Source organism: Nicotiana attenuata, chromosome 3, assembly GCF_001879085.1.
Source record: "Nicotiana attenuata strain UT chromosome 3, NIATTr2, whole genome shotgun sequence".
In the NCBI taxonomy this organism is placed as follows: Eukaryota; Viridiplantae; Streptophyta; class Magnoliopsida; order Solanales; family Solanaceae; genus Nicotiana; species Nicotiana attenuata.
The window spans coordinates 20,980,109-20,992,280 of record NC_031991.1 but is presented as its reverse complement, the minus strand read 5'-3'; the positions used below and the strand labels follow the sequence as shown (position 1 = coordinate 20,992,280).

At 41.9% G+C, this 12,172-nt stretch overlaps 1 protein-coding gene across 1 annotated transcript; it reads left to right on the top strand.

The window, feature by feature from the left end:
* On the top strand, positions 3,766-4,872 carry LOC109224540 (auxin-responsive protein SAUR36-like). Its single transcript, XM_019389106.1, has one exon. It carries the CDS (start codon positions 4,187-4,189, stop codon positions 4,697-4,699), a length of 513 nt encoding a protein of 170 aa, XP_019244651.1. The 5' UTR covers positions 3,766-4,186; the 3' UTR covers positions 4,700-4,872.

The window sequence follows — 12,172 nt, the reverse complement described above, 5'->3', positions numbered from 1 at the left end:
TGCCAGAAGTAAAAAAGGCAATTGGATCAAAATGGGTATACAAAATCAAGTACAAAGCCAATGGAGAAGTGGAGAGATTTAAGGCCAGATTGGTTGCCAAGGGGTATAGTCAGAGAGAAGGTTTAAATTATAATGAGACCTTCTCACCAGTTACAAAAATGGTAACTGTGAGGTCTGTCATTGCACTTGCTGCTTCCAGGGGTTGGAACATCTCACAAATGGATGTCTATAATGCCTTTCTACAGGGTGATTTATATGAGGAAGTCTACATGGAGCTCCCTCAAGGTTTCAGAAGGCAGGGGGAGACAAAAGTCTGCAAATTGCTGAAATCACTATATGGGTTAAAGCAGGCCTCAAGGCAATGGAATATCAAGCTCAATGAAGCTCTCATAGCTGCATGATACATTCAAAGCCTTCATGATTACTCATTATTCACCAAGAAGAGAGGTGAAGACTTTGTGGCAGTACTGATTTATATAGATGATCTATTGATAACTGGAAACAGTCCACAATTCATCAATGAGACCAAAGAGGTGCTTCATCAGCAATTCAAGGTCAAGGACCTGGGAGACTTGAAATATTTCCTAGGGATTGAGGTACAAGAGTGGAATTCATTTGAATCAAAGAAAATATTGTCTCCAGTTGATCTCTGACTTAGGCTTAGGAGGTGCTAAGCCTGCCCTCACTCCAATTGACCTTAATCAAAAGTTTACTTCTGCAGAATTTGATAGACATACTGGTGTTAGCAATGATGAGGTGTTATCTGATGCTAGTGAATATCAAAGATTGGTTGGTAGACTGATTTACCTAACCATCACTAGGCCAGACATTGTGTTTGCAGTACAAACTCTTAGCCAATTCATGCAAGAGCCAAAAAGGTCTCATTGGGATGCAGCCATGAGAGTGGTGAGGTATCTCAAACATGAAACAGGGATGGGGATCTTCTTGGGGAGCTCGAATGAAGATAGCCTGACCTGCTTCTGTGATGCTGATTGGGCTAGTTGCCCAAACACGCGCAGGTCTGTTACAGGTTATTTGATCAAATTTAGAGATTCACTCATCTCTTGGAAGTCTAAGAAACAACACACAGTTTCAAGAAGCTCTGCAGAGGCAGAGTATAGAAGTCTAGCAACAGTAACAGCAGAGGTTGTATGGTTGTTGGGACTGTTTGGTGAGCTAGGTGTGCCTACTAAGCAGCCTGTCAATGTATATTGTGATAGTAAATCTGCTTTGCAAATAGCCGCTAATCATATCTTTCACGAACGTACCAAGCATATAGAGATTGACTGCCATTTTGTACGCGAAAGAATCAAACAAGGACTGCTTGTGCCTCTTTATGTCGGAACTAAGGATCAACAGGCTGATTTGCTGACCAAAGGGCTTGGTCACTCTCAGCATAGCTTCCTTTTAGGCAAGCTTGGAGTGCTCAATATCTTACACCCTCCAGCTTGAGGGGAAGTGTGAGAGTAGTTAGTTTTAATACTGTTAGGTAGTTAGTATGGGTCCCAGCTGACCCTAGTTAGGTTGGTAGAACTATAGTTAGTTGTTGTAACTATAGTTAAGTTAGACAAGTTAGACACATATATATTTTGTAATCTCACTTCGTTCAATACACAGAAAATCATTTTCTCATTTTCCTTCCTCTATAACTGTTTTCTTCCTCATTTCGCTCACAGCCATGGCGACGCCTCATTCGAGTAGTCTTTGATAGAGTTGTAGATTTAGCTCAAATTTATCGAGCTCACACAATAACGTAAATAATATTTATACGATGTTACTTATTAGGCATAGTAATTATCTTTCGAATATTGACAAATTTGCGACAGCACCAGTAAATAAACCACTAGGAGTTTTTTCTTTTTTTTTTTGATCCCTTTGTTGGAGCTATACTTCTTTGGTGACTCGAATCCACAATCCTAAAGTTATAGGTGGGGTTGTTGACCATCTGAGCAACCCCTCTCGACCGAGTAAATTAAATTTTGGATGCATGATCAGCAAATAAAACGTGATTCTTTTATTGTACGACCTGCTGCATTAATCATATTATACTGAGCATGACAGTGTCATTCAATATCACAAAAAATCTTAATTTAAGCAATTCTGGGATTCATAATGATACTATGAAAATAAGTAATTTCTCTATTTTATTTTATTCAAATTTATTGATTGAGCATAAAGTTAGAGAAAAAACGAAATACTTTAAAATTTTTGGTTTTAAATAATTGATGTCATTTTCGTGGTTATAGAATTATAACATAAAGTTAATATAAAAATTTAAAGTGAAATCGTTTCTAAATATTTGAATGTGTAATTTTTAAAAAATGAACAACAAAAGAGAGTGGCACATAAAATATAACAAAAAAAGTAAATAATAGATTGTAGGGGGAAAGCAAAAGTATGAAATAAAAAGATAAAAACTGTACCTTTATTTTTCTTATGGATGCGGCTTTTTGCCTTTAGCATTGTTTACCTTGAAAATGATATTAACAATTATATTTGATTTTATGGTTCTAAAAATATGTGATTTATTTCAATACTAGTTGTTAGGCAATAGATGCTAAGTGTAAGTAAAGATAATAAGATATGCAAACCAATGCTGTCGCAAGACTGGGCCTTGAGCTGGCTGGAACAGGGGGCTTCGAGGTCCAGTTAGGACAGTTAGCAATGAAAATTGATGAAGAAACAATGATATCGAAGGCCTCGAAGTAATGAGCAATAAATGAAGAACAATAAATGAACAGGCAATAAATCTGTAGAGTAATTGTTGAACACGTTTAGGCAAGAAAAGCAAAGAATGTTCTATTGTATTGAATATTCATGTGTGTTACAAATGACAAGGGTCCCTTTATATAGGAGGGGGGAGGGGGGGGGGGGGGAGATCTCAACATAGTACATGTCTAATAATGACGAGGAAATGCTATTGGTACAGCTGTATAATGACTCAGAATGGATTTGTATTATTCTTGCAGACTTGGTTAGCTCTAACCACGTATCCTTGGGAGCTTTCCCGCCTTTCCATAACGATCATCGATTTGTCACACTTCAAATTCTACTTCGAGCTTCTCGAGGTCGGACGTGAAGTGCCACAGTAGCCTCAAAATCGAACTCCCCGATTTTGGCCGTATACAGCATGTTTGGCTCATGTAAGAGGAAAGTTGAAACTTCCAATTGCCAAAGCCGTCTCAATCCCACACCTACCAAATTACAATATGTACCCTCTCCTTGTTTTTTCCATTAAACAATTGTTCTCTTTCTGTTATGTGCAATTTATTTATTCATTCACATGTATTTTTCTGATATGTTTATTAATTAGCCCTCAATCTTTGACTAGTATCAAACCACATAAAGGAGAAAAAATCTTAGTATATCTTTTTTCTTGCGGAAAAAAAAAATACTCGACTTTTGAATTATATTAACGGAAAAGGGCCTAAAATGTCCCTGTACTATATGATATAGGACATCAAAGTCCTCCATTAAAAGTTGGCCCCTTATCTGCCCTTGCCGTCTAAAAATGGGCTCAAAAATGCCCTTCTCTACCCCAACTTTTAACGGAGGGTTTTAATGTCCTATTTCATATAGTAGAGGGACATTCTAGGCCCTTTTCCGTTATATTAAACACCCCCACAATGACTAAAAAAAGATATCAGGAAGTTCTCCAAAATTTTGGATCTCTAAATTCGTAGATATAGTCAAATAAGTACTCCTACTTCTCAAGGAATATATACTGTTTTCTTTGTTTTCTCCTTCTTTGATTTATATCCTATACTTGTTTATTTCTCTTTTACTATTAGTCCACTCCCACGTTTTTCTCTCATTTGACTCTTTTAAGCAAGCTCCTACTTTATCCTCCTTTTTAAAATAATTTCCATTGTATGCTTTTGAATGAAACAAGCATCTTCTAATAGCAACCGCATTTCTCTCTGAATATTGCATTACCATTTTCCTGCTACTTGCGTCCATATCCTTTATCTTGAACACACAATAACACATTATTTCATTTGTATATTTTCTTGCTTTTTGAGCTCTTCCCTTGTTTCCTAGTATAGTTTATGGTACCTAAAATAGCAAAAATTGTAGTAACGACATGTGACTGTTGGATTTTGCTAGTAAACGTTTAGGGACCAGAACTACTTTTTTGTTCCGTCCCTAGAAGCTATTTTTCTTGTAGTGATATATAACTTAACACATGGGCAAGATCCAAGGTTTTGTTCTCAAACATCGGGTCACCGCACTTCTCCGGTGTTCATTCCGGCGAAGGAAATCGCCGGCGAAGTACCAACAAGATAACCCACTTCCGAGTCCTAGTGCAAAACCCCTTTCAAAATTCTTAAACTGGACAAAAAGTCTCAAGATCAAAGCCAAGGTTATTTGCTCAAAAATTCACTGCTCCGGGTCCGGGTCGGGTTCGAGTCGAGGTTACATACAAATCGGGCAAGAACCAGTTGGAGAGAAATCTATGGCTGTGCCAAAAGGTCAAATGGCAGTTTATGTGGGACAAAAAGATGGAGATTTTAGAAGAGTTTTGGTTCCTGTAATATATTTTAATCATCCTTTGTTTAGTGGGCTGTTGAGGGAGGTTGAAGATGAGTATGGGTTTAATCACCCGGGTGGGATTACTATTCCTTGTCGGATCTCGGAGTTTGAGCGTGTCCAGACCCGGATCAAGCAGGGTCGGGTTGCCCCCAAAGTGTTGACATGAAAATTGAACTCACACTTGTTTTGTAAAAGATTATCACCACTTGACTATGTATAAGCTTTGGTAATGTAAAAGTAATCATGTTTTGAGTTAAATACTAAGAGGTCGTTTGATAGCTGGTTAGAAGAAAGGTTATTCATGTATAAAGGGTAACATAACTTATACCATGTTTGGTAGGCAATCGTTATTTTGTATAAAATTCTGTATAACTAATACCATGTTTGGTTGACATTTTTCAATTATGCATAAATAATACATGTATAAGTTATGAGTCAATCTGTGTATTATTTTATGCAGGGTAGAAGATGGAATAACTAATACATGTATTAGTAATACATGGATAAAATACTGAAATGACAAATTTACCCCTATCACTTTACACATAAGGCTTCCTTATTTCTCTGCCAACCCGTCAACAGGTTTCACTTGCTTTCACTTGCCAACTATATACCTTGTCTTCTCTCATTTTTAAAGAACAAACTAGCAAAAGCAAACTGGAGAAGCCACTAGAAAATGGAAATACCAAAACTAAGAAGTGAAAATCAAATATGTCTAAACTTCACATAGTTCAGTAGTATGACGAAGAAGTGAAAGTAACACCCAAAGTTCCTAACTAAATTGTTTCCTACATAAATGGAAAGAGAGAAAAAACAATGCAAAAGAAGGCCAGGGGTATAGTTGTAAACAAGCATTTTACTTTAAAATTTATATAATGTATATCAATTTCTAATCAACAAACCAAACATTCAAAAAAATAATCCCTGCATAACTAATACCTGCATAACTAATCCCCGCATTACTTATCCCTGCATAACTAATCCCTGCATAACTAATACATGTATAACTAATACCTGCATAACTCTAACCGGCAACCAAACGACCCCTAAATGCATTCCGAAGCATGATTCAATGTTTTTATTTTGGGTGACAGAAAAATATATTATTAATCATCCCAACAACAACTGTATGAGATATACAATGTAAGCCTGTGCATACTAAGAAAGCTAGGTATTGCTACCTATAGTCTCCCCATAGTCGAAGAAAATGCTCCCTATGTGTTCAATGTATCGTGTCCTTGTTTGACCAAAAGATATTAAAACCTTTTTGATTAAATCAATTAATGATAATGATGGGGTAAATCTTAGTCAAGCATAACCAAATCTAGATCAAGTGATGGAAGAAGTAAGCAAGATGAATAATGCTATCTAATACGTAGGAATCAAGTAAATGCTCATAAATGCGACAACTTAAATGCACAATCAATCTTAGTAAATACGATCGGCGTAGAAAAATCAGTATGAGATGATTGATGAATCTTTGGATCTTCCAGATATCGTATAATGATGTATATCTCTTTTTGTGCAATCAATGAACAAGGCAACTTTTGTATTAACTCTTAGATGAATCTTATTATAAAGTGTGCTTTTGTCTTTTTTGTCCGGATCCCCTTCTTCTTCACTAACCCTTCCTATTTATAAGGGTCAATCTCCCAAGAAATCCTAAAAAGTACAACATAAAGAATATTCGAAAAGCATATTCTTACTGTCTCCTATTAAGTTTAAACTACTGTTGACATCTCGTCTCAGCTGACCGCGCTTGGTCATCGTCCTTCATTTCTACGACCATCAGATGTTGCGTCATGATAACCTCGTTCCCCATCCCACTCGGTAACTGTCGTGGTTGCCAAATTTGGGCCCATACAGTTAGTCCCTCCGCTTGTTGAGGTCGTGGCCCTGTACGTCCTTGATAAGCGGACATTGCCTATACCCGTGGAGAAATTTGGCTGTTGAATTACGCCGGTTTGATGAGGAAAGGAAGAGTGGTGTGTTTCACGGTATCCTGGTTGGTGTAGCTTTATCGGGAAATGACGTCACTCCCACGTGCGTCATCTTTACGCGTCTTCCCGAGACAGAGACTGATTGCTTGTCGCTTTGGTTTTGGTGCCATTGGCAGCCTCCCGCTTTGATTCTAGCGCCACCCAACCCTATAAATAGGTGAAGGTTTTGTTTTTTCAAGGACTTTTAGCCATTTCCTTTCTTGTGTATGCATTGTCCTCTTTGATCATCTCTCGTTGGGTTTGCAGCTCTGTTTTCGTGATTTTTCTTCTCATCTTTTCTGTTCAATCACCATTCTTCGTTTTACGTTTAACCTGCATACCCTTCATCATCAAGATGCCCAGAACACATCGGACCCACGAGGAAATTTCTAATGCCGCCCCGTTATCCATAGCACCTCCTTCCGGTGGCGAGGATGCGGCGGTTGAGGAAGGGGACAACTTTCCCATCGTAGAGGAGATACTCCCACGGGACATTTTGTCCTGGAATAACTTTCATAAAGAACCTGCCTCCTCCCCTGTTCCGGTGGTTTCTGAAATCGAGCAGGCTTATATAAATGACCTCCGGTCTAAGTAAAATATTTCTTCCCATGTTGAGATGGTTCCGGCAGGGAGGGATCTTGTGGAGGTCCATAGACCGGGATATTGTGCTTTCTACGAATATCCCTTTGTGATCTGTCACACCCTCCCTCTTCTTCCGTTAGCGGAGGAATTCTGTTGGTTCTACGAAGTTTGCCCGGCGCAGCTATCTCCATACACGTATAAAAATTTTCTAGTACTGACAAAGTATGCGGAGATGGCGGGGTGTGAAGTTAGCCTTCATCATCTTTTACATTTATTTTCCCCGAGTTTCCACAGTGGCACCATGGTACACCTGCGACATCGTGGAACCAGGGGGTTGATGGTCGGAACGGACGACCGGGCAAACCGCAAATTCTGGCACAAGTACTTCTACATTAGAACCGAGCACTTGGTGTCGGACCCTATTGGATTTCCAGAGCAGTGGAATCACAACCGTAGGTGTTGGTAATCGTTTGTTTATTTTCGTTCCCTCTAATTTGTACTTATTTTTGACTTTTCTGTATAGCTGCGAGACGTACCCCTCTTCCTATCGTCGATATAGAGAACTGGGTAGCTCGCGTACTGCCTTATGCGGCGGGGACTCGAGACTGGCCCGCCTTTCTCAAACATTTCGGGCCGAGAATTTTGTCCGGTAAGTGTTCCCTTTGTTTTGACCTTTGGATGTTTGCCGTCTTATTGATACGTCATCTTTGTGATGATAGGTCATAAGGCTTCCAGGAAGAAGGCCCCAATCTCGGCATTTTGCCAGGCCGTCGCATCAGCAGGGATGCAATTTGCCTTGGCTGAGTCCGTTCGAGGATGCCGTGCTCAGTCTGTACCAGCTAGAGACTCTCTTCGTGACATTATTGTATGGGATGAGATCTCCTCTCGACCCATTTATCACCTCATGGACGAGCCTTCCGATGGGGATGAATCTCCATCGAGGAAAAGGAGGAGGGCAGATCTTGGGAAGGCCGTTTCCACTGATACTGGAAAGAGCAGAGCCGGTGCGTCGGAGGCGACATCTTTGCCTAAGTCGGGCACATGTGCCGTTTTTATGGCAGACGCCATTTTGGCGGGGAGGTCCCCCAGGGCTGAAGGGATACATCAAGACGGGGGATCTGCACGATCCGCAGAGGGTGGTGCATCATCCGCCGTCGGAGGAGGTGGAGTTGAGCATGCTGAGAATGACGGTTCAGGTTCGGATGTCGATCCATACGATGTCCGAGCTTACTTGGCACGTCATACTCGTGTAGAAGTGAGGACAGAAGTTCCTAACCGACACATAGTCGTTCCTATGGATTACGACTTGCTGTCGAACTTTGAGCAGGCGGCGTCGGTATTCGCCCCTTTATGTGCAGCTTCCGAGAGCGCGGTGCTTAAGTCGATGAGCGATGTAGAGCTTTCGCGGAGTATTTTCGGTATGGCTCTGCGGGTAAGTGCTTTTCTCTTTTTTCCTTTTTGTTTTTAGATTCGTTTTGTGTACTTAACCTATTCCTTGTTTTGGATTTGCTTTGCATATTAGATCCTCATCATGGAGGTTGAGCGCGATCGGAGGGATAGGCGGAGAACGACTGTTTTTGGGAAAATGGCCAACAAATATAAGGAGTACCGTACCAAACATCGCGCATTGGCCGATCTTTTTACCCAGGACAGTGATTTTCAGCTGTTCCGTGACGGGCTCAAGCAGAAGGAGAAACAGTTGGTGCAGAGGGTCGAGGAGCTAAAAGAGCGGGATGAAGACCTGATGAAGGCCATTGCCCGATGCTGCGAACTTGAGGCGGCTCTTAAGGCCAAGGAAGATGAATTCGAGATGAGTAAGGGGGTGATGGCTGAAAACGCCGACCTTCAAGTGCAGGTGGCCAACTTAACTGCCGAGCTTGACAGGGCGGGAAGCTGTCAATCTTAGGGGCGAGCTGAGCTCTAAGGCTGTTGGATTGGCTCGTGCTGAGAGGGATAGGGCGATTGCCTTCTGTGAGGTAGTGGCTTTGGAAGATGCCCTTTGTATTTGTAGATCAGAACGGGATAAGGAGGTGGAGGCGTCAGCGCTTAAGGTAGCGAGATTTGAGGGACGTATCCATGATTTGGAGGCGGAGTTGTCCGTGTTAAATGAACAAGTTAGAGCTTTGAAGGCGGATGATGGGCGATGGCAGTCGCAACCCTCTACATCTCATGCTTCGGCCGACCCTGTCGTGCCACGAGATTTGTATGAGATGTGGGTTCATGCCGAAGCTCAGCTTGACGTGTATAAGTCTCTTCATGCCTAGGGGAGGATGTTTGAGGCAAAACTTCGAGATGTGCATGTCATAGCACGTGCGGCTCGTGAGGCATGCGGTTATGACCCCGGCACGCCTGGTGGAGATGATGTTGATTCCGACGATGCGGACAAGCTCGCCTCCGATTCTTGGTACAATGAGGTGTATGCCATTGGGGATGATGTGGCGTAGGTTTTGGTTGTATTTATTTTTTTCTTTGCTATTTTTGTGAGGGCTTCCTTGAGCCCTTTGTAAAAAAAACTTGTAATATATCAGCTGTAATGGAACAGTTATTTTTTGCTGTGTACCTCTGAGCTATTTTTTTTGTTGTTGTTTATTTGGCGATGGCCTTTGCCGTAAGGGTGTTTGTTTCGAGTTAATGTCGAAATGTTAACCCATCGTGTTTCGAACAAGGTCAAACTCTTCTTTTTTAGGCGATGGCCTTTGGCCGTAGGGGTGTTATTTCGAGTTTGCCGAAATGCTACCCCATCGTAGTTCGAGCGATGTCGAACTCTCTTCTTTGGCGACGGCCCTAACCGTAAGGGTATTATTTCGAGTTTATCGAAATGTTAACCCATCGTGGTTCGAGCGATGTCAAACTTTTTCCTTTGGAGACGGCTTTACCGTAGGGGTATTATTTTGAGCTTATCGAAATGTTAACCCGTCGTGGTTCGAGCGATACCGAACATTTTTCTTTGGCGACGGCTTTAGCCGTAGGGGTATTATTTTGAGCTTATCGAAATGTTAACCCGTAGTGGTTCGATCGATATCGATCTTTTTCCTTTGTTGACGGCCTTAGCCGTAGGGGTATTATTTCGAGCTTATCAAAATGTTAACCTGTCATGGTTCAAGCGATGTCGAACTTTTTCCTTTGGCGATGGCCTTAGCCGTAGGGGTATTATTTCGAGCTTATCAAAATGTTAACCCGTTGTAGTTCGAGTGATGTCGAACTTTTCCCTTAACCCGTCGTTGTTCGAGCGATGTCAAACTTTTTCCTTTGGCGATGGCTTTAGCCGTAGGGGTATTATTTCGAGCTTATCGAAATGTTAACCCGTCGTGGTTCGAGCGATGTCGATCTTTTTCCTTTGGCGACGGCCTTATCCGTAGGGGTATTATTTTGAGCTTATCGAAATGTTAACCCGTCGTGGTTCGAGCGATGTCAAACTTTTTCCTTTGGCGACAGCCTTAGCCGTAGGGGTATTATTTCGAGCTTATCAAGATGTTAACCCCTTGTGGTTCGAGCGATGTCGAACTTTTTCCTTTGGCGACGGCCTTCACCGTAGGGGTATTATTTCGAGCTTATCAAAATGTTAACCCGTCGTAGTTCGAGTGATGTCAAACTTTTTCCTTTGGCGACGGCCTTAGCCGTAGGGGTATTATTTCGAGCTTATCGAAATGTTAACCCGTTGTAGTTCGAGTGATGTCGAACTCTTTCTTGCGAGCGGAGATCGATGGAGAGAAATGTTGAGTAGAAAATGTTGCTTTATTTCATTTATTGAAGTGTTGTACATGTCGATTTCATACATATTGGAGAAGTTTCCTTATATCTAGTCCCTTCGTCGCTCGGCCTGGAGATATCATTGGAAGGCGGGGCGATGAATCATACTTCGAACTTCGAGATGTCCCCCTCGTCGCCTCATTAAAAGCCTCCCCGAGAAAACCCAATTGGGACAAAAGCCGGGTGAGGGAAAAAGAGTACGACTTGGGTGGCGTCGTTCGTTTTTCAGAAGTGAAAGTATTTGAGATGAGCGACATTCCAGTTGTTTTGTAGTAGTTTTCCCTCCATTGTTTCTAGTTAGAATGCCCCTTTGCTTGCTGCCGCTGTGATTTTATATGGTCCGTCCTAGTTGGTTCCCAGTTTTCCTTCTTTTGGATCTTTGGATGCTTGTGTTTTGGCCTTGAGGACGTAGTCCCCGACTTTGAGTGGTCTTACATTGGCCTTTTTGTTGTAGTACTTTGGGCTACCATTCTTACATGATCCATATCTCTCCGTTCTTCCACTTCGTCTAGGTCTTGTATTCCGTTTTCGTCATTTTTTGGTCCACTATCATTAGAGTATCTCAGGCTGGGTTCTCCTACCTCAACAGGTATGACGGCGTCAGTTCCGTAGACTAACGAATATGGCGTTTCTCCTGTGCTTGTTTTTGGCATGGTGCAGTAGGCCCATAATACTTCTGGTAGCATCTCCGGCCATAGCCCTTTGGCGTCTTCAAGTTTTTTCTTTAGTATATTTAATATTGTTTTGTTGGAGGATTCTGCCTAACCGTTGCTAGCAGGATGGTATGGCGTGGAGAGTATCCGCTTGATGCGCCATTTTTCAAAGAACTCGGTCATCTTTTTTCCGATGAACTGAGGCCCATTGTCGCAACTGATTTCTTGGGGATGCCGAAGCGGCATATGATGTTTTTCCATATGAATGTGATGACTTCTTGTTCGCGTATTTGGGCGAATGCACCTGCTTCTACCCATTTGGAAAAGTAGTCATTTAAAACTAAAAGGTAGCGTGTCTTACCTCGACCTGTTGGTACGGGTCCGATGATGTCCATTCCCCATTTGATGAACGGCCATGGTGAAGTGACGGAGTGCAGGAGTTCGCCCGCTTGGTGTATCATTGGTGCGTACTTTTGGCATTGCTCACATTTCTTGACGTAATTTGCTACTTCTTTTTCATAGTGGGCTAGTAGTATCCTGCCCGAATGAGGCATCTGACGAGGGCTTGGTTGCCTGTATGGGCACCGCAGTGGCCCTCGTGTACTTCTTCGAGCACTCGCCTTGTTTGATTTGGTCCAAGGCATTTGGCCAAAGGGTAGCCGAACGTCCTTTTGT

Bases quoted from the DNA above. Each gene is read 5' to 3' on its own strand.
- LOC109224540 (XM_019389106.1), top strand. From the start codon at position 4,187: ATGGGCAAGATCCAAGGTTTTGTTCTCAAACATCGGGTCACCGCACTT.